General features: G+C 45.4%; 2 protein-coding genes across 4 annotated transcripts in view; both read left to right on the forward strand.

Moving 5' to 3' along the window:
• Positions 1-917: 917 nt before the first annotated feature.
• LOC108647836 (zinc finger protein 208-like) lies at positions 918-9390 on the forward strand. Of its 3 annotated transcripts, none has more exons than XM_018094715.2 (2): positions 918-1000; positions 5719-9390. In XM_018094715.2, exon 2 carries the CDS (start codon positions 6006-6008, stop codon positions 9105-9107), a length of 3102 nt encoding a protein of 1033 aa, XP_017950204.1. In that variant the 5' UTR covers positions 918-1000; positions 5719-6005; the 3' UTR covers positions 9108-9390. The 3 variants fall into 3 exon arrangements, with proteins under 3 accessions (XP_017950204.1, XP_017950202.1, XP_017950203.1); XM_018094713.2 differs by having other exon boundaries at positions 964-1052; XM_018094714.1 differs by lacking the exon at positions 918-1000 and adding an exon at positions 1064-1104.
• Positions 976-21433, forward strand: part of LOC101733825 (gastrula zinc finger protein XlCGF8.2DB-like) — a 320033-nt gene continuing 299575 nt past the window's right edge. The window contains exon 1 of the mRNA XM_031904378.1: positions 976-1000. The gene's annotated coding sequence lies outside the window, so the exon portion shown is untranslated. The remainder of the gene's footprint in view (positions 1001-21433) is intronic.

A 21433-nucleotide genomic window follows, 5' to 3' on the forward strand; every position in this document is an offset into this window, starting at 1 on the left:
GCACTAGGGATACTCAGCCCTCCACTAGGGATACTCAGCCCCGCACTAGGGATACTCAGCCCCGCACTAGGGATACTCAGCCCTGCACTAGGGATACTCAGCCCTCCACTAGGGATACTCAGCCCCGCACTAGGGATACTCAGCCCCGCACTAGGGATACTCAGCCCTGCACTAGGGATACTCAGCCCTGCACTAGGGATACTCAGCCCTGCACTAGGGATACTCAGCCCTGCACTAGGGATACTCAGCCTTGCACTAGGGATACTCAGCCCCGCACTAGGGATACTCAGCCCTGCACTAGGGATACTCAGCCTTGCACTAGGGATACTCAGCCCCGCACTAGGGATACTCAGCCCCGCACTAGGGATACTCAGCCTCGCACTAGGGATACTCAGCCCCGCACTAGGGATACTCAGCCCCGCACTAGGGATACTCAGCCCCGCACTAGGGATACTCAGCCCCGCACTAGGGATACTGACAAAGCTTAGATTGACATAATGTGGTGGTTTGTGGGAAAGTAGGAATCATGGGTAAGTTAGAAATCTGCCTGCTAATATATATGGGGAAAGTGCTTGTATTTACCACAGACTTTTGTTGCCACATTACAGTTTAGGAATAATGCAATGTGCGACAAAACCCTAGTAATCTACCCCCATATGTAACTAAAGGGACCAAGTTTGCCCCTTTTTTTCCTTTTAAACCATAAACCCAGTAAAGTTCTGGTCAGGTTACCTCATGTGGGGAACGTTACATATTGTGTGATTATTGGAACATCTTGTAGGGCTGGAAATGTCTTAAAAATACCCCAGAAAATGAGTATACAGTAAATGCAGATTTACATTCTGCCAGTCCCTGTGTATCCATATGCAGTTTGTAATAGTGTGGGAGGGGCACAGAATCCAGGGATGTGCTAAACAGTTTCACTTCCTTTCCCCCCATTCCCACCCCCAGCAGCTGGAATGTGATCCCTCAAAGGGAGAGGATGGAAAGTGTTTCACTGGTATAACTGCTGTCTCACCCCATGTGTCCCTGCACTGCTGTCTCTCTCCCGGGTGAGTGATTTCCCCTGTTCCCTGCACTGCTGTCTCTCCCCTGGGCTCCCGGGTGAGCGATTCCCCCTGTTCCCTGCACTGCTGTCTCTCCCCTGGGCTCCCGGGTGAGTGATTCCCCCTGTTCCCTGCACTGCTGTCTCTCCCCTGGGCTCCCGGGTGAGTGATTCCCCCTGTTCCCTGCACTGCTGTCTCTCCCCTGGGCTCCCGGGTGAAGGACTCCCCCCGTTCCCTGCACTGCTGTCTCTCCCCTGGGCTCCCGGGTGTGTGATTCCCCCTGTTCCCTGCACTGCTGTCTCTCCCCTGGGCTCCCGGGTGAGTGATTCCCCCTGTTCCCTGCACTGCTGTCTCTCCCCTGGGCTCCCGGGTGAGTGATTCCCCCTGTTCCCTGCACTGCTGTCTCTCCCCTGGGCTCCCGGGTGAGTGATTCCCCCTGTTCCCTGCACTGCTGTCTCTCCCCTGGGCTCCCGGGTGAGTGATTCCCCCTGTTCCCTGCTGCTGTCTCTCCCCTGGGCTCCCGGGTGAGTGATTCCCCCTGTTCCCTGCACTGCTGTCTCTCCCCTGGGCTCCCGGGTGAGTGATTCCCCCTGTTCCCTGCACTGCTGTCTGGGGGGGGGGGGGAATTTCATGTGCAAATATCCCACCTGTTGTTTTGCTCCACATTGCATTGAAATGCTTTACACGTTCAGTTTCCAAGCAGTTTATTGTGGGCAGAACACATGTCCCCCCTCCCCCAGCTGAATGGGCCCATGAGTTGCAGCCAGTGAGTGGGAGTGATGGGGGGGGGCAGTGAGGTAAAGTCTGGGCAATGTGTGGGGTGAAAGGATTTAGGCAATGAGTTTCCTCTGTTAAATAAGTATCTCTAGCAAAATGTGTGTAAGTTATATGGGCAAAGAACCACTAGTTACAGAAACCACATCAATTATAATTGTAACTAAATGACTGACACATGTATTATATGGCTGAGTGAGTGTGTGTGCCTGAGTGTGAGTGTGTGCCTGAGTGGCTGAGTGTGTATACGGCTGAGGGGAACTCAACCTAAAATCATTTTGCGCACGGTGCAAGAAAATTTAATTCCAACTTTCCAATGTGCATTCAGATTATTTTTTTGTAAAATGAATCTGTTTAAAGGGGAGAAACAATATTGTGCCAGTGACTTGTACTCATATAAATGTATTAGGAATGGGCTAATACTTAATCCCCCCCAAACTGCTATATAAACCGGCAGAGTTTACTTTCATCAAAGCTACAGACAATGTATAATGAATGTATATAGGGAATGGGATTAGAATTATAGCTCCTTTCATTAGGAAAACAGGGATTCTGGGGTCTGTATCCCCTTCCCACAAAGCAGCTTTTCCCCATAAAACCTACAGGTCTGGGTTATTGGGGGTTAAACATTTGCCATTTTGTGTATCAGTGTCACTTGCTCTGGTAATTGTGCGATTAATTATCCCTATCAGCATTGCCAGCTCTTATTATATTCCCCTAAATATATATATTTCCTAAGTATCTACCCCCTTAGCTAATTTGCTAAGTATCTACAACAGCCTACCCCATTCCCATCAGTCCCTGCCCCAGTGAGCTTACAATCTAAGGTCCCTATCCCATTCCCATCAGTCTCTGCCCCAGTGAGCTTACAATCTAAGGTCCCTATCACATTCCCATCAGCCCCTGCCCCAGTGGAGCTTACAATCTAAGGCCCCTCTCACATTCCCATCAGTCCCTGCCCCAGTGAGCTTACAATGTAAGGTCCCTCTCACATTCCCATCAGTCCCTGCCCCAGTGAGCTTACAATCTAAGGTCCCTATCCCATTCCCATCAGTCCCTGCCCCAGTGAGCTTACAATCTAAGGTCCCTATCCCATTCCCATCAGTCCCTGCCCCAGTGAGCTTACAATCTAAGGTCCCTATCACATTCCCATCAGCCCCTGCCCCAGTGGAGCTTACAATCTAAGGCCCCTCTCACATTCCCATCAGTCCCTGCCCCAGTGAGCTTACAATGTAAGGTCCCTCTCACATTCCCATCAGTCCCTGCCCCAGTGAGCTTACAATCTAAGGTCCCTATCACATTCCCATCAGTCCCTGCCCCAGTGAGCTTACAATCTAAGATCCCTATCACATTCCCATCAGTCCCTGCCCCAGTGAGCTTACAATCTAAGATACCTATCACATTCCCATCAGTCCCTGCCCCAGTGAGCTTACAATCTAAGGTCCCTATCCCATTCCCATCAGTCTCTGCCCCAGTGAGCTTACAATCTAAGGTCCCTATCACATTCCCATCAGTCCCTGCCCCAGTGGAGCTTACAATCTAAGGCCCCTCTCACATTCCCATCAGTCCCTGCCCCAGTGAGCTTACAATCTAAGGTCCCTATCACATTCCCATCAGTCCCTGCCCCAGTGAGCTTACAATCTAAGGCCCCTATCACATTCCCATCAGTCCCTGCCCCAGTGGAGCTTATAATCTAAGGTCCCTATCACATTCCCATCAGTCCCTGCCCCAGTGAGCTTACAATCTAAGGTCCCTATCACATTCCCATCAGCCCCTGCCCCAGTGAGCTTACAATCTAAGGTCCCTATAACATTCCCATCAGTCCCTGCCCCAGTGAGCTTACAATCTAAGGTCCCTATCCCATTCCCATCAGCCCCTGCCCCAGTGAGCTTACAATCTAAGGTCCCTATCACATTCCATCAGTCCCTGCCCCAGTGAGCTTACAATCTATGGTCCCTACCATACACTCATTCAGACAGCACACCCTAGTCAGATCGTATATTTAAGGTCTAGATATACAGATAGGGGATCTATTATCTGCAACACTTGGGACTTGGCATTTCTTGGATATGTTCTTGCCTGTAATTTAAGAATTGATAAGTATTGAGTACAAGGTACTGGTATATTATTAGATATAAAAGGGTTGATTCACTAAAGTGCATTAAAACGAGCGCTATTTATAGTATGCGTTAAAAATTTTATCGCATCTAATTTTTCGTGTTTTAACGCACAATTGAGTTAACTTAGGCGCGATGCTGCTTGTGTTATTTAAGTAGCGAAGACTATTTTGGTGCGGTATTTGATGGAACGCGTGCTAATTAACGCACTGTGCACAAATAGTCGCCGCGTGCGAAAAACGCACGCCATGTTAGCCATACATGCCAATACTTTCATAAAACTACTGTATTGAAAATGTCCATTTCCCTGCAAACTGGCGGCTGCATCACTCTGGGGACAACACAGACTGAATAAATAACACTGCAAAGTCCATATTGTGTTGCCAAAAGCTCATTTACTGTAATTTTCCATAATTACCGCCTGCCTCAAGTAGGGGTTAATTTTCACACAGACTAATGCGATATTTAGCGCGTCTAAGTGTTTGTGAATCATGCGTTAGTGTTATTTCTGTGCGCTAATTAATGCAATGCGGTAGCGCAAAATTTAACGCATGCGATATGCGACTTAACGCATGCTTTAATACTTTAGCGAATCGTGCATTTTTTTCACATCAATTTTAACGCAAAAAAACATGTGAATAAACTTATTGCACTTTAGTGAATCAACCCTAAGGTGATAAAAAAAATTATAAAAAGATTTGAATTATTTGCTTTAGAAGGATTCTTTCTGTAATTTGGAGCTTTCTGGATAAGGGATCCCATACCCAGTGGCATAACTACCATACTGCAACCCCCCCAGCATGGGGGCATCCTGATAGAGGGGTCAGGATTGTACAGTCCCCTGTATGGTAGTACTTGTCCCCTTGGCGGGGGGCTGTAAAATTCTACCCCTTGGGTTTTTGCAGGGGGGCATCATTTATAGGGATGCACCAAATCTATTATTTCTGAGTTTGGACCAAGCCCCAATCCTTTGTGAAAAATTTAGCTGAATAACGAACCAAAACTGAATCCTAATTTGCATATGGAAATTAGGCTACGGAAGGGGTTAATAGAAGCGCGCGCATAAAAAAAATTAATTCCGTGATCATGTAACCGAAAGTCACCTAATTTGGAATATTCAGATTCGGTTTAGCCAGACACATGGATTCGGCCAAATCCAGCTGAAAAAGGCGGAATCTTTGCCGAATACTGAATCCTGGATTGAGTGAACCCCTACTTACTACTTCCAGCGCTACCCACCCCTGTTTTATTAAAATAATGTTGTCATATAAAGTTTTAAAGTCTTAGAGTCTTAATGGGCACCTATTGGATAAAAAGGATTTTCCACACTGGAGGTGTGGCCTAATATAAATTTCCTTCAACTCTTAAATTAGAAAAAAAAGGGAAATGTTTTGTTGCTCCAAAGTCCATTTCCCCAAACACATTGCTCTTCCGGCTGCTTCTTCTCTAGGTGGCGCAGGAGGCGGCGGCACACAGCATATTGTACTGGACGATGCCAGCCAATCCCCATCTAGTGCATAAGCCAACGGAGGTTTTGCAACCTTATAAGGAAATACATCGTTTAAACGGAGCTGTGATTGGCTATCCGCACGCAACTGGGTTTCTGGGAAAGGCTGTTAAGTCACACCCATTGCTCAGCTGACCAAAGTTAATGAATGTTCTTATCACATATTTAGAGCAATTGCCACAATATTATTTATAATTCCTGCCATTATTTTCCAAAATGTGTATATGACTTGGTATTATGTTTCCAATACATGTCTCTGTTCTTTTTTTACCAGGACGTTGCTTCATGATAAGAGTCATCAAAACATACTGGTTGAGTCTCTGAAGGCCACGTGGGGACATTATAGTAGGACACAGTGTGGAAGAATGTGTAAGGCTGGCACAGCACAAACCCAGGCTGAGTAGGAGTGTGAGCCAACTGCATGGAATGAGGGTCACTGACTGAGCTCACAAGCCTTTTGATTGGTTGGATGTGGGAAAGGCTTCTCTGTGATTGGTCATCTTCTCACCCACCTCTGTGCTTGTACTGGAAAGAATAGGTTTTACCTGCAGAGACAGGAGGATGGACACCCAGGGGAATCATTTGGCCAATAAGGAGTGTGGGCAGGACTTTGGTACTGAGCCCAGTCCTCTCACCGGTACTGAATGTGGGGAAACATCATCTCTAACCAAAGACTGTCAGGGGCAAAGAAACCTTTCTACAAGAAAAAAACCCTTTGAGTGCACAAAATGTGGGAAAGGCTACATCAGTAGGATTGCCCTACTCACTCACCAGAAAAGTCACACAGTGGGGAAGCCTTTCACTTGCACAAAATGTGGCAAGAGTTTCCATCGAAAAGCCAGCCTTCTCTGCCACCAGCGTGTCCACTCAAAGAAGAAACCTTTTACTTGTAACGAATGTGGGAAACGCTTCTCTCAAAAAAGTTTACTTGTCAAACATCAGAAAACTCACACGGGGGAGAGAAATGTCACTTGTCCAGAATGTGGGAAAACTCTGTCTTCCAGTGGCAGCCTTCATAATCACCTCAAAATACACACAGGGGAGAAACCATTCACTTGTACAGAATGTGGCAAAGGCTTTACTCAAAAATGTTATCTTAAGTCTCATATTAAAGTACACACAGGGGAGAAACCATTCACTTGCACAGAATGTGGGAAACAGTTTGCACACAAGGAAAGCCTCTTAGGTCACCTGAATCTCCACACTGGGGTAAAACCATTCACTTGTTCAGAATGTGGCAAAGGCTTTGCTAAAAGGAGTAGCCTTGTATCTCATATGAAACTACACACAAAGGAAAAAAAATTCTCTTGTACAGAATGTGGGAAAAAATTTGCACAGAAGGCTGGCTTGGTATATCATCTCAAAATCCACACTGGGGAAAAATTGTTTTGTACAGAATGTGGAAAAGGGGTTCGCAGTAAGAGCCACCTAGCATCTCATATGAAAAAACACACAGGGGAGAGACCCTATACTTGTTCAGAATGTGGCAAAAGCTTTGCTCAAAGGAATAACCTTGATACTCATATGAAAATACACACAGGGGAGAAACCTTTCACTTGTACAGAATGTGGGAAATGCTTCTCTCAAAAGAAACACCTTGAATCGCATATGAAAATACACACAGGGGAGAAACCTTTCACTTGTACAGAATGTGGCAAAGACTTTGCTGAAAAGCGCACCCTTTTATCTCATATGAAAACACACACAGGGGAGAAACCATTTTCTTGCACAGAATGTGGGAAAAACTTTGCGCACAAGAGCAGCTTCCAAAGTCACCTGCAAACCCACACTGGGGAGAAACCATTCACTTGTACAGAATGTGGGAAAGGCTACTTCAGCAGGAGCACCCTTGTCGCTCACCAAAAATGTCACACACAGGGGCCTTTCATTTGCACACAATGTGGCAAGAGCTTTAGAGGAAAAAGCAGCCTTTTCCGTCATCGGCATGTCCACAATATCCACAAAACATTTTCTTGTAAAGAATGTGGTAAATGCTTCAATCAAAAAAGGCTCCTTATCGGGCACCAGAATACTCACACGGGGGAGAGAAATGTCACTTGTCCAGAATGTGGGAAAACCCTGTCTTCTAGTAGCAGCCTCAATACTCACCTTAAAATACACACAGGGGAGAAACCATTCACTTGTACAGAATGTGGCAAAGGCTTTGCTCAAAATAGTACCCTTGTAACTCATATGAAAATACACACGGGGGAGAAAGCGTTCTCTTGTACAGAATGTGGAAAAAGTTTTACACAAAAGGACAGTTTAACCCGACACCTGAGAATCCACACAGGGGAGAAACCATACTCTTGTACAGAATGTGGGGCAAATTTCAGTCACAAAAGCAGCCTCTTGGATCACCTGAAAATTCACACTGGGGAGGCACCATTCATATGTACAGAATGTGGGAAAATCTTTCAGCAGAAAAGCAGCCTTATCACTCACTTTAACATGCACACAGGGGAGAAACCATTCACTTGTACAGAATGTGGTGAAAGCTTCTATAAAAAGAGTCTACTTGTTGCTCATCAGAAAAGTCACACCAAGCAGGAAGGTGCCAATTCTACAGAATGTGGGAAAAGCATTGATCAAGAAACCCAGATTATCAGCCAACAAAATATTCGGGTTAAACCTTTCATCTGTACAGAATGTGGCAAACATTTAACTAGCAAGAGATCACTATCCGCACACCAGAAAATTCACATCAGAGGGACACCGTACACATGCACAGAATGTGGCAAAAGCTACCTTATAGAGCGCAGTTTGCTCATTCACCAGAGAATTCACACAGGGGAAAAACCTTTCACATGTACAGAATGCGGTAAAGGCTTTCGTCAAAAGGCCACCTTTCTCAGTCACCAGTACAAACACACAGGGGAGAAACCTTTTACTTGCACAGAATGTGGCAAAGGCTTCCCTGGAAAGTCCAACCTGCGCGCTCACCAAAAGATTCACAGTGGGGAAAAACCATTTGAATGTACAGAATGCGGGAAACGATTCATTTCCTCGGGTTCTCTTAAGGCACATATTAGAGTTCACACAGGGGAAAAACCGTTTACATGCACAGAATGTGGGAAACAATTCTCTACCTCAAACGAACTTAAAGTACATTGTACCATACACACAGGGGAGAAACCTTTCTCTTGCACAGAATGTGGGAAAAGATTTGCGTCCTCGAGTTATCTCGGCGAACATCGGAAAATTCACACAGGGGAGAAACCTTTTGAGTGTAAAGAATGTGGGAAAGGATTTGCTAAACTGAATGTCCTTCATATTCATAGGAGAATTCACACAGGGGAAAAACCATTCACTTGTACAGAATGTGGGAAAGGCTTTACTCAAAAGAATCACCTTGTATCTCATATGAAAATACACACAGGGGAGAAACCTTTCACTTGTACAGAATGTGGCAAAGGCTTTGCTCAAAAGATTAACCTTGTATCTCATATGAAAATACACACAGGGGAGAAACCTTTCACTTGTACAGAATGTGGCAAAGGCTTTGCTCAAAAGAATAAACTTGTATCTCATATGAAAATACACACAAGGGAGAAACCATTCACTTGTACAGAATGTGGGAAAGGCTTTACTCAATCTGTAGGTCTCCAAAAACATAAGTGTGTTCACAAAAAAGAGAAGAAACCTTTAATGTGTACAGAATGACAGGAATCTTTTTTTTTGTTTGTTATTTCTTGTGCTGTACCGGGAAATTAGGGGAACTGAAGGTCCTTAATGTTTGGTCCTTGCGAGTTAGAGAATTCCCAGTGCACATTACATTGCAGTATTGATTCAATAGAGTGTAACCTCTGATAAACAGGGCCCTCTAATATCAGTGAGTATTTGTATGTAATTGTATGATTGATGTGTACACCCTTCTATTATATGGCCCTGTTGAATATACTGGTGCTTTATAAATATGTGTTAATAAACATTTTTTGCAAGTCTAGGATTATTGGAGGAATTTTCATTTGCAGAAAGTACAATTTATATAGCCAATACATACAATATAAACTAATCTACAGCCTACAGGGAACTAATGAAAGTATAGCATGTACGTGTGTATGTGATGCCTAGGCGTATGTGTGTATATGGGAAAGAGTCTGAAAGACTCTGTTGTGTTTCCTTATTTCTGTTTACACATATATTAACTTAAGGTGTGTTAATAAGCCCACAGCATTCCATTACTGTACAATGATATGTTTAATGGGCAAAACAGCAGTGCATTTAGGACAGGTGTATAAGCAGGTTCCTATTGCAAACATTTTATAATGTGAAAAAGTAAAATTGTATCATAATTACCATGATTTTCCTTTCTTGTCCAACTTCAAGTCATACTTACTGTGTATAGCTCCGCCCCCTGTTTCCCCCCCCCCCCAAAGCTTTGGAGGCATAAAAACCATGTGCACCAAGTGACCCCCCTGCAGGCTACCAGGATAGCTAATAGCCATAATTTGGCATCCCCTAGAAACTTTTTTTAATACTTGTTGTTGTACAGCTGGGGTGTTTGCAACTGAAACCTTACTATAGTTTATATAAATACCCTGCTGTGTAGCCCCGGGGGCAGCCATTCCTGCACTGGTACAGCTGGGGTGTTTGCTACAGAAACCCTACTATAGTTTATATAAATACCCCGCTGTGTAGCCCCGGGGCAGCCATTCCTGCACTGGTACAGCTGGGGTGTTTGCTACAGAAACCCTACTATAGTTTATATAAATACCCCGCTGTGTAGCCCCGGGGGCAGCCATTCCTGCACTGGTACAGCTGGGGTGTTTGCTACAGAAACCCTACTATAGTTTATATAAATACCCCGCTGTGTAGCCCGGGGGGCAGCCGTTCCTGCACAGGTACAGCTGGGGTGTTTGCTACAGAAACCCTACTATAGTTTATATAAATACCCCGCTGTGTAGCCCCGGGGCAGCCATTCCTGCACTGGTACAGCTGGGGTGTTTGCTACAGAAACCCTACTATAGTTTATATAAATACCCCGCTGTGTAGCCCCGGGGGCAGCCATTCCTGCACCGGTACAGCTGGGGTGTTTGCTACAGAAACCCTACTATAGTTTATATAAATACCCTGCTGTGTAGCCCCGGGGGCAGCCATTCCTGCACCGGTACAGCTGGGGTGTTTGCTACAGAAACCCTACTATAGTTTATATAAATACCCTGCTGTGTAGCCCCGGGGCAGCCGTTCCTGCACTGGTACAGCTGGGGTGTTTGCTACAGAAACCCTACTATAGTTTATATAAATACCCCACTGTGTAGCCCCGGGGGCAGCCATTCCTGCACTGGTACAGCTGGGGTGTTTGCTACAGAAACCCTACTATAGTTTATATAAATACCCCGCTGTGTAGCCCCAGGGGCAGCCATTCCTGCACTGGTACAGCTGGGGTGTTTGCTACAGAAACCCTACTATAGTTTATATAAATACCCCGCTGTGTAGCCCCAGGGGCAGCTGTTTCTGCACCGGTACAGCTGGGGTGTTTGCTACAGAAACCCTACTATAGTTTATATAAATACCCTGCTGTGTAGCCCCGGGGGCAGCCGTTCCTGCACTGGTACAGCTGGGGTGTTTGCTACAGAAACCCTACTATAGTTTATATAAATACCCCGCTGTGTAGCCCCGGGGGCAGCCGTTCCTGCACTGGTACAGCTGGGGTGTTTGCTACAGAAACCCTACTATAGTTTATATAAATACCCCGCTGTGTAGCCCCGGGGGCAGCCATTCCTGCACTGGTACAGCTGGGGTGTTTGCTACAGAAACCCTACTATAGTTTATATAAATACCCCGCTGTGTAGCCCTGGGGGCAGCCATTCCTGCACTGGTGCAGCTGGGGTGTTTGCTACAGAAACCCTACTATAGTTTATATAAATACCCCGCTGTGTAGCCCCGGGGGCAGCCATTCCTGCACTGGTACAGCTGGGGTGTTTGCTACAGAAACCCTACTATAGTTTATATAAATCCCCCGCTGTGTAGCCCCAGGGGCAGCCGTTCCATTGAGCTTGTAACAGGGGGCCCCATGGGTGTGTTGGCCAACTGGGCCCCTCTGCCTGTTCTGTTCTTAGAGATAACAGAGCTACTACTGATAAGAGTTTCAGGGTTATAAGACTAACATGCCTTGTTACATTAGACGTAGTATCAGCTTAGAGATAGTTCTGTTAAGACTGTCTGGATACTGCCTTTGTATGAATAAACGTAGCTACAATCAAACAGGCCTATCCAACTGTTTAATGTTTAACACTATTTAAAACTGATATAAACACTTTAAATGTTTGGAATAAACATTTCAAGCAGAAAGGCAGGCTGGTTATGTTATATAGCCCCTACCCCCATTACTATGCACACATGCTCCTGTCAATCACTTGGCTCCCCCCCTATATATAATATTACAAATCAGTTAGGGACTATACACGGCCTCCATTCCCCTGACCCCCCCGGCAGCTGTTGGTTCTACTGACACTTTAGCACAGACATTCTTTAGGAAATGATGACATTCAACAACTGTAGCTCTGGCTTTTTCCATTTAGCACAAAGCTGCTTTATGGGGGCTAATTTCCCCTTAGCTGCTTTTCCTATTAAAGGAACAGTATACACTCCTTTTCGGCATGGGCTCAGTGAGTGGGGCTTGTGATGGACATACATTTTGCCTATTGTTTAATTTAAGAAATATCTAATTTTTTGTTATGTGTGGCACTTAACAAGAAAATAAAATCAGTTGATAAAATGAATTACCTGTCCACTAAAGAAGCCCCTGATAGTGAGCTGCCCAGAGGCTGGAGCTTAGGGAAGGAATGGGTATATTGGTTTAAGGGGAGACAAGGAGCTCTGGGCAAATTGCCCTGTTTATAAAGGGTGGGGCATAATGAAGTCCCATAAGTGCTTTATATTGGCAGAGAATGCACTGAATGCATTTTTTTAACCCAAGTTCTATTTATTGCATTCATTTTTATCTAAGGTGTTTTAGGTCTCTATTGTCCCTAACTAAAGCTTAGTACAAATGGATTACTGCCAGTCTAACAAGAAATATTTTCATCAGGTTCCTATCCTACAGTGCCGCCGGCTCCCCTGCACAGCCTGGGAAAGGAGGCAGCAGGAAGTTACATAGTTACATAGGGTTGAAAAAAGACCAGTGTCCATCAAGTTCAACCCATCCAAGTAAACCCAGCACCCACAACCCACACCTACCAATCTATACACTCACATACATAAACTATAAATACAACCACTAGTACTAACTGTAGATATTAGTATCACAATAGCCTTGGATATTCTGATTGATCAAGAACTCATCCAGGCCCCTCTTAAAGGCATTAACAGAATCTGCCATTACCACATCACTAGGAAGGGCATTCCCCAACCTCACTGCCCTCACCGTGAGGAACCCCCTACCCTGCTTCAAATGGAAGCTCCTTTCCTCTAATCTAAAGGGGGGCCTCTGGTGCGTTGATTGTTTTTATGGGAAAAAAGAACATCCCCCAACTGCCTATAATCCCCTCTAATGTACTTGTACAGAGTAATCATGTCCCCTCGCAAGCGCCTCTTTTCCAGAGAAAACAACCCCAACCCTGACAGTCTCACCTCATAGTTTAACCCTTCCATCCCCTTTACCAGTTTAGTTGCAGTCTCTGCACTCTCTCCAGCTCATTAATATCCTTCTTAAGGACTGGAGCCCAAAACTGCACTGCATACTCACTGTTACTGCCCCCATACTCACTGTTACTGCCCCCCATACTCACTGTTACTGCCCCCATACTCACTGTAACTGCCCCCCATACTCACTGTTACTGCCCCCCATACTCACTGTTACTGCCCCCATACTCAGGGTGAGGCCTTACCAGGGACCTATAAAGGGGCAAAATGATGTTCTCATCCCTTGAGTCAATGCCCTTTTTTATACAAGACAGCACTTTATTTGCTTTAGTAGCCACAGAATGACACTGCCTGGAATTAGACAACTTGTTATCAACAAAAACCCCTAGATCCTTCTCCATTAAGGAAACCCCCAACACACTACCATTCAGTAGATAGTTTGTGTTAAATATTGGGTATTGCAAAATAAGTTGTATCCCAGGCCTGAATGGGTTAACATGGTTCAAATGTGCACACTGACACGACAATTCACAGTATCCCTCAAATATACCATTGTTCCTTAAGTCTGGAATGTGATTGACAGGAAACATATGGTTTTGGGGTAATACAGAGGGGGAGGGGTTTCTAACAGGGATATATATCAGCAACAAAAGACTGGTCTCTCAGATATACAGATACACACACCCTTACACACTCACACAAGCTCTCACTTACACACATGCCTACATACATTTTTACCACTTTAAATGAATACATACATACTTTGTATTGTATTGGGAAGCTGTCAATATTGTTTGTGACTGGCTAAACAATTGGTAATTTGTATGTAATGTCTGTAACTCTTTTCCACACATTAAATATACTTAATATATCACCTTGGTGAGTGGTGTTTGCTGACCACAGTACTTACACAAATATATTAGAGAAAAGATAATTATAACAGTTCGCGTTTATATTATTTCTACCAAAGTGCATAACTTTGCACTTATCAACATTGAACCTCATTTCCCAGTTTGCTGCCCAGTTTTCCAATTTTGTCAAATCTCTCTGCAAAGCGGCAGCATCCTGCATGGAACTTATAGTTTTGCCCAATTTAGTGTCATCAGCAAAAATAGAAACAGTACTGTCTATGCCCCCCTCCAGGTCATTAATAAACAAGTTAAAAAGCAAAGGCCCAAGGACTGACCCCTGCGGTACCCACTAACCACACTGGTCCAATTAGAAAATGTTCCATTTACCCCACTCTGTGTACTCTATCCTTCAGCCAGTTCTCTACAGAACTTTTTAAAGCATATTCCTTCTATATTTAGATGAGTACAGTTCATTGGCACAATAGTATCCCCTTTAAGTCACAGTCACTTCTCAACTAAAACACAGACCAAAGAAGACCCACGTTAAATACTGTTATATAGGCTGACCTGATAGGGAACTGAAGCCTGTCTGTGCTTGTGTGAGTGCAGGGCTGTGATTGGCTCTCCCCCTCCTACTGTGCTTCTGGCAGGGACCATTAGGACACGCCCACCCCTCATGTGAAACCCAGACAGGGACCTGAGAGGATCTATAGGGAGCTCCAATAAAGGGGCCATTGTTACAGATAGGGTTAATGTTTAGCCCAAAGGGAAACCAGCACTGTATATTATTCATAATTGCCTACAGGGTGAAGGGTTTTTCGTTTATCATATATGTTTCCTTACAGAATTTTTTTTTGTTTTGCTGCTGTGTAGTGCCATCTAGTGGCTAATTTGTAATTAATTTCCCTAACTCTTGCTGCCCTTGAAGATGTACGCATTGAAGTGAATGTTCTTTATTATTATTATTATTAACATTTATTTATAAAGCACCAACATATCCCTCAGCGCTGTACAATAAGTGGGTTACATACATTGGACATACAGAGTAACATATAAAGCAACCAATAACCGATACAAGAGGGGAAGAGAGCCCTGCCCGAAAGAGCTTACAATCTACAAGGGGAAAGGGTTGAGACACAAGGTGTACCATAATTGTTTAGGTATTTCAGTGTTTAAGTCTTTTTCCAGTTCCCTAAGCAAAGACTGTTTGAGGTTTTCTATGTTTTGTTATAAAATTTTATTTATTGCTGATATTAATTAATCTATAACATCCAGTTGGTCTAATAGACTTTCCCAAATTGTTAATGGGCTATTCCAACCTTGTTGCCATATGGTTTGAGTGTAATAATGTAACGGGTAATTGTTCTATACATCATGGGGGTTTATATGTTGTTTGTATATCAGCTAGGGCCATGGGCGGGCCAAGCCGTCCGGGCGCCCTAGGCAACCCGGTCGGCCACCTCGCCCGCCCCGCCCCCTCCGTTGGAGCGCATGCGCAGTTCGGGGGGGGTGCATGCCGTGGGTCATTGCCCCCGCCGCTTGTCATTAGCGACGGGGGCAATGGCAAAGTAGGGGAACTAGGGGTAGGCAGCAGAGGCTTCTGCCTGGTGCCCCCTAATCATTGCGCCCTAGGCAGCTGCCTCTTCTGCCTACCCCTAGTTCCGGCCCTGGCTAGGGCAGTGCTGTCCAACTGGCGACCCCCCTCTGTGTGGCCCCCCAACTGTCTGGCTGCTTTGATGGCTTACCTTTGTGTAAGCTTTAAATGGTATCAATACTGGCCCCCTGCATGGTTAACACCTCAGATTCAGGCTGTAATCCCCCTGTATTGTTTAAAAATGTAAGGCTGATGCCACACCAGGCGTAGGGCTGATTTTTTCGGCAAGCGGAAAAACGCTTGCCGAAAATTCAGCCCTACGCCTGCTACTTGTGCCTGCACCCGAATGAATGGAATACGCTCGGGTACAGGCACATGTAGCCGATATACGCACGAAAACGCGAGATAATGCAAAGTCTCGCGTTTTCGTGCGTATATCGGCTACATGTGCCTGCACCCGAGCGTATCCCATTCATTCGGGTGCAGGCACAAGTAGCAGGCGTAGGGCTGAATTTTCGGCAAGCGTTTTTCCGCTTGCCGAAAAAATCAGCCCTACGCCTGGTGTGGCATCAGCCTTATCCCCTGTGTTGTTCACACCTTTTAATCCCTGCATTGTTCACCCCCTGCAGTGTTCACACCTCAGGCTCAGACTGTAATCACCCACATTGTTCAACTGTTCACACCTCAGGAGCAGTAGAAACCCACAAATAAACCCTGCACACTATAAAAAGAACATATACTGTGGTGGTACTGCAATTAAAACATTTTTTAATATATAGTTATTGTGCAGACTGTAGGAGCAGTGCCAGCATTGCGTCACTGTATGCTGCCTGTGTGTGCCATACTCTGCTTGCCCTATGCTTCCTGTATGTGCCATACACACAGGCAGGGTAGGGAAGGCAGAGTATGGTACACACAGGCAGGGTAGGGCAGGCAGAGTATGGCACACACAGGCAGGGTAGGGAAGGCAGAGTATAGCACACACAGGCAGGGTAGGGAAGGCAGCGTATGGCACACACAGGCAGGGTAGGGCAGGCAGAGTATGGCACACACAGGCAGGGTCGGGAAGGCAGAGTATGGCACACACAGGCAGGGTAGGGCAGGCAGAGTATGGCACACACAGGCAGGGTCGGGAAGGCAGAGTATGGCACACACAGGCAGGGTAGGGCAGGCAGAGTATGGCACACACAGGCAGGGTCGGGAAGGCAGAGTATGGCACACACAGGCAGGGTAGGGAAGGCAGAGTATGGCACACACAGGCAGGGTAGGGCAGGCAGAGTATGGCACACACAGGCAGGGTCGGGAAGGCAGAGTATGGCACACACAGGCAGGGTAGGGCAGGCAGAGTATGGCACACACAGGCAGGGTAGGGAAGGCAGAGTATGGCAGGTTTTTGCTGTACTACCACCATTAATATGGCTATGGTCATGCGATAACATGGGTGTGGTTTTAAGTGGGTGTGGTTTTAAAAGGGGGAGTGGTCAAAACTAGCTTCCATTATCGGCCCTCCACCACGAAGGCCGGAAAAATTCCGGCCCTCAGTACCACAGAAGTTGGACAGCTCTGAGCTAGGGGGATTGCCTGCTATTCTATAGGGTTAGTCGATATCCTGGCCCCTAAATACTATCTTTAGCCTATTAATAAGGGAAGCTTTTCTCCAGTGTAGTTTTAGCTGGAGAATTTATATTTATTATTTCCAGTTTTATAAAATTCACTTTGATGTTGGAAAGTGGCCCCAAAGTGTTTATCAATTGGAGTAAGTTAGGTACAGGTATAGGACCCCTTATCCAGAAACCCGTTATCCAGAAAGTTCCGAATTACATCTCCCACAGACCCCATTATAAGCAAATAATTCTAATTTTTACAAATGATTTCCTTTATCTCTTTAATAATAAAACAGTACCTCTTACTTGATCCCAACTAACATATAATTACCCCTTATTGGGGGCAGAACAGCCCTATTGGGTTTATTTAATGGTTAAATGATTCCCTTTTCTCTGTAATAATAAAACAGTACCTGTACTTGATCCCAACTAAGATATAATTACCCCTTATTGGGGGCAGAACAGCCCTATTGGGTTTATTTAATGGTTAAATGATTCCCTTTTCTCTGTAATAATAAAACAGTACCTGTACTTGATCCCAACTAAGATATAATTACCCCTTATTGGGGGCAGAACAGCCCTATTGGGTTTATTTAATGGTTAAATGATTCCCTTTTCTCTGTAATAATAAAACAGTACCTGTACTTGATCCCAACTAATATATAATTACCCCTTATTGGGGGCAGAACAGCCCTATTGGGTTTATTTAACATTTATATGATTTTTAGTAGACTTAAGGTATGGAGATTTAAATTACAGAAAGACCCCTTATCGGAAAACCCCAGGTCCCGAGCTTTCTGGATAAAAGGTCCAATACCTGTACTGATATATTGGTTTTTCAAAGGCAGATGACTCTGAATATAAGAATTTGCTAATTGCCAATGCGCATCCAATAATTAAGGGAAATGTGGATTTTTACTAGACCCTCATACACATTCTGTTGATGAGATAATTATATTAATGCAACAGTGTTTTAATGTTTTACAGAAACATCAGCCATTCAGACCAAGGAATGGAGATGTAAATAATCTGGGTGTAACTGCTAATTCCTGCCATTCAAACCCCTGAATCTCTTTTATTACCAAGGAAAGGTGACATTACAATGACAATGGCTCTCATAGTGAGGGAATAAAGAATGACAGTGGCCAAACACAGGCTTTTAGTAGAAATATGCAGAGCATCTCAACGTTGCACCAAACAATGCCGTAAGGACAGAACCCTGGAGAAATGTTTTGAGAGAAAGAGAGTTACACTAAGGGGCACTCTGACTAAACTCATTTCTAGTGATGAGCGAATCTGTCCCGTTTCGCTTCACCGAAAATTTCACGCATCGCGAAACGGCAAAAATGTTGCGAGTCCAAAAAATTTGTCGCCCGCAGCTATTCTTTTGACACCCGCAGCTATTCTTTTGTCGCCCACGGCTATTCTTTTGTCACCCGCAGCTATTCTTTTGTCGCCCGCGGCTATTCTTTTGTCACCCGCGGCTATTCTTTTGTCGCCCGCGGCTATTCTTTTGTCACCCACAGCTATTCTTTTGTCGCCCGCGGCTATTCTTTTGTCACCCGCAGCTATTCTTTTATCGCCCGCGGCTATTCTTTTGTCACCCGCAGCTATTCTTTTGTCGCCCGCGGCTATTCTTTTGTCGCCCGCGGCTATTCTTTTGACACCCGCAGCTATTCTTTTGACACCCGCAGCTATTCTTTTATCACCCGCAGCTATTCTTTTGTCACTCGCGGCTATTCTTTTGTCACCCGCGGCTATTCCTTTGTCACGTGGCTATTCTTTTGTCGCCCGCGGCTATTCTTTTGTCACCTGCAGCTATTCTTTTGTCACCCGCGGCTATTCCTTTGTCACATGGCTATTCTTTTGTCACCCACGGCTATTCTTTTGTCACGTGGCTATTCTTTTGTCGCCCGCGGCTATTCTTTTGTCGCGTGGCTATTCATTTGTCACCCGCTGCTATTCTTTTGTGGCAGGCAACAATTTTTGGACGCGCGGCAAATTTTTCCACGCCAAATTTTTTCATCCATTTCGTGAAACAATCCACCAATGGTGAAACGTGGAAATTCACCGCAAATTCATGCCTGGCGAAACCACTACTCATTTCCTCAAATGTCTGTGCGAGATAAAGGTGCAAACACATTTTTTGCGACTTTTTCAAATGGTTATATTGCATATAGCTGCTTTTCTAGGAGTTGCATTACGTAATGTGGCCCTTTCCACTAAATGAAGTTGTTTTGGTTGTTAATGATATGCAAAGAGAAAGTAACTACTAGGGAATTGTACTAGGCTATACACTTAGGCCCATAAATATTTGGACAGAGACGACTTTTTTCTAATTTTGGTTCTGTACATTACCGCAATGAATTTTAAATGAAACAACTCAGATGCAGTTGAAGTGCAGGCTTTCAGCTTTAATTCAGTGGGGGGAACAAAACAATTGCATAAAAATGTGAGGCCACTAAAGTTTTTTTTTTTAACACAATCCCTTCATTTCAGGGGCTCAAAAGTAATTGGACAAATTAAATAACTGGAAATAAAATGTTTATTTGAAAACCAAGCCTTTTATCAACTTAATTGATAAAGACATAATGAAAGACTTGCCAACACCTGCCGATTAAATAGCCTTTGAGTTAATTGTCCAATTACTTTTGAGCCCTTGAAATGAAGGGATTGCGTTAAAACAAATGCTTTAGTGGCCTTTCTACTGTGCCATTTGTTACTTTCTGCAGTTGATCCTTAAGGTATAGTTCTCAGGATCTCTTGGGGCTGCTGAGAGTTGTAGTACAACACACCCATATCATACCTCCCAACATTTGAAAAGTAGAAGGAGGGACAAAAATGTCTGCCGCGCGTAGTGCGGCAAAATTTTTCAGGTCACGCCCACTTTATGGCCATGCCCCCCCAAAACAAGCCCATTTTATAAAACCACACCTGAAAAGCATAACACACACAAAGCGCACCAGAAGACAGACACAGTGGCCCCAATCATTTTATGACATATCGTTGCTCTAAGGATTTCATTACGCACTGTGGCACCTGTATATCATGACACATGACATGACTCATGATAGACATTGGTAGCCAGGGCCCCCAAAAACATTGGTAGCCAGGTGTTATGTTTTGAATTGGTGCCAGAGCAGGGACCCCCTAAAACATTGCTAGCCAAACCAGCCCAGGGCCCCCTAAAACATTGCTGGCTCTCCCCCAGTGTCCCCATACTTTGGGCCACTCCCAACTGCAGCATCCTCCAGCTCCCCCCAGCATCCACCCAACATCCTCCAGCTCCCCCCAGCATCCACCTAACATCCTCCAGCTCCCCCCAGCATCCACCCAACATCCTCCAGCTCTCCCCAGCATCCACCCAACATCGTCCAGCTCCCCCCTGCATCCACTCAACATCCTCCAGCTCCCCCTGCATCCACCCAACATCCTCCAGCTCCCCCCAGCATCCACCCAACATCCTCCAGCTCCCCCCTGCATCCACTCAACATCCTCCAGCTCCCCCCTGCATCCACCCAACATCTTCCAGCTTCCTCCCAGCGTCCTCCAGTTCCATCCCAGCATCCTCCAGCTCCCTCCCAGTGTCCTCCCCAACATCCTTCAGCTGTCCCCTAGTATCCTCCAGCTCCCCCCAGCTGCCCCATACCTTCCTCCAGCCCCCTTCCAGCGTCCTCCCCAACATCCTTCAGCTCCCCTGCAATGTCCTCCTCAGCGTCTCCCAGCTGCCCCTTACCTCCCTCCAGCCACCTTCCAGCGTCCTCCCCAACATCCTCCTCAGCTTCCCCCTGCTTCCTGCGGCTCCCCCACTCCTCCCGTCTGCTTCCTCCGCCTGTGCCCCCCGGCTCTTCTTCTCCCCGTGATGTCACACACATCTCTCGGGAGCCGCTTCTTCTGCACATGGGGACATTTACGAGTGAAACCGGGACAGCGGGACAGCATGGCAAAATCGGGACTGTCCCGCATAAAGCGGGACAGTTGGGAGGTATGCCATATGTATATCATGTCTGGGGTTAATGCAACATTCGGAATCCATTTATGTAGGGACCAGGGTTGCCAGGTTGGCAGTTTTTTAAAAGCCTGACAGGTTTCCAAAGTACAAACCCGCCAATGTACAGATTTGGGCTATTTTTTTGGAGCCTCTGTGGATTTGTAGTTTGGAAACTAGCCAAGTTTTTTCCTCTAGTAAACCTGATTTGCCTGTCCCACTGCATTCTGGGTAATGTAGATTGTATCTAACAATTAGCCTACAGCTAGGATTAATATAAAACTACAATACCCAGCATGCAATTGGACAGTATGTATGTATGTATGTATAACTTTATTTATAAAGCGCCACAAGGGTACGCAGCG

The sequence above is a fragment of the Xenopus tropicalis genome, chromosome 6 (genome assembly GCF_000004195.4).
Source record: "Xenopus tropicalis strain Nigerian chromosome 6, UCB_Xtro_10.0, whole genome shotgun sequence".
Lineage (NCBI taxonomy): Eukaryota > Metazoa > Chordata > Amphibia > Anura > Pipidae > Xenopus > Xenopus tropicalis.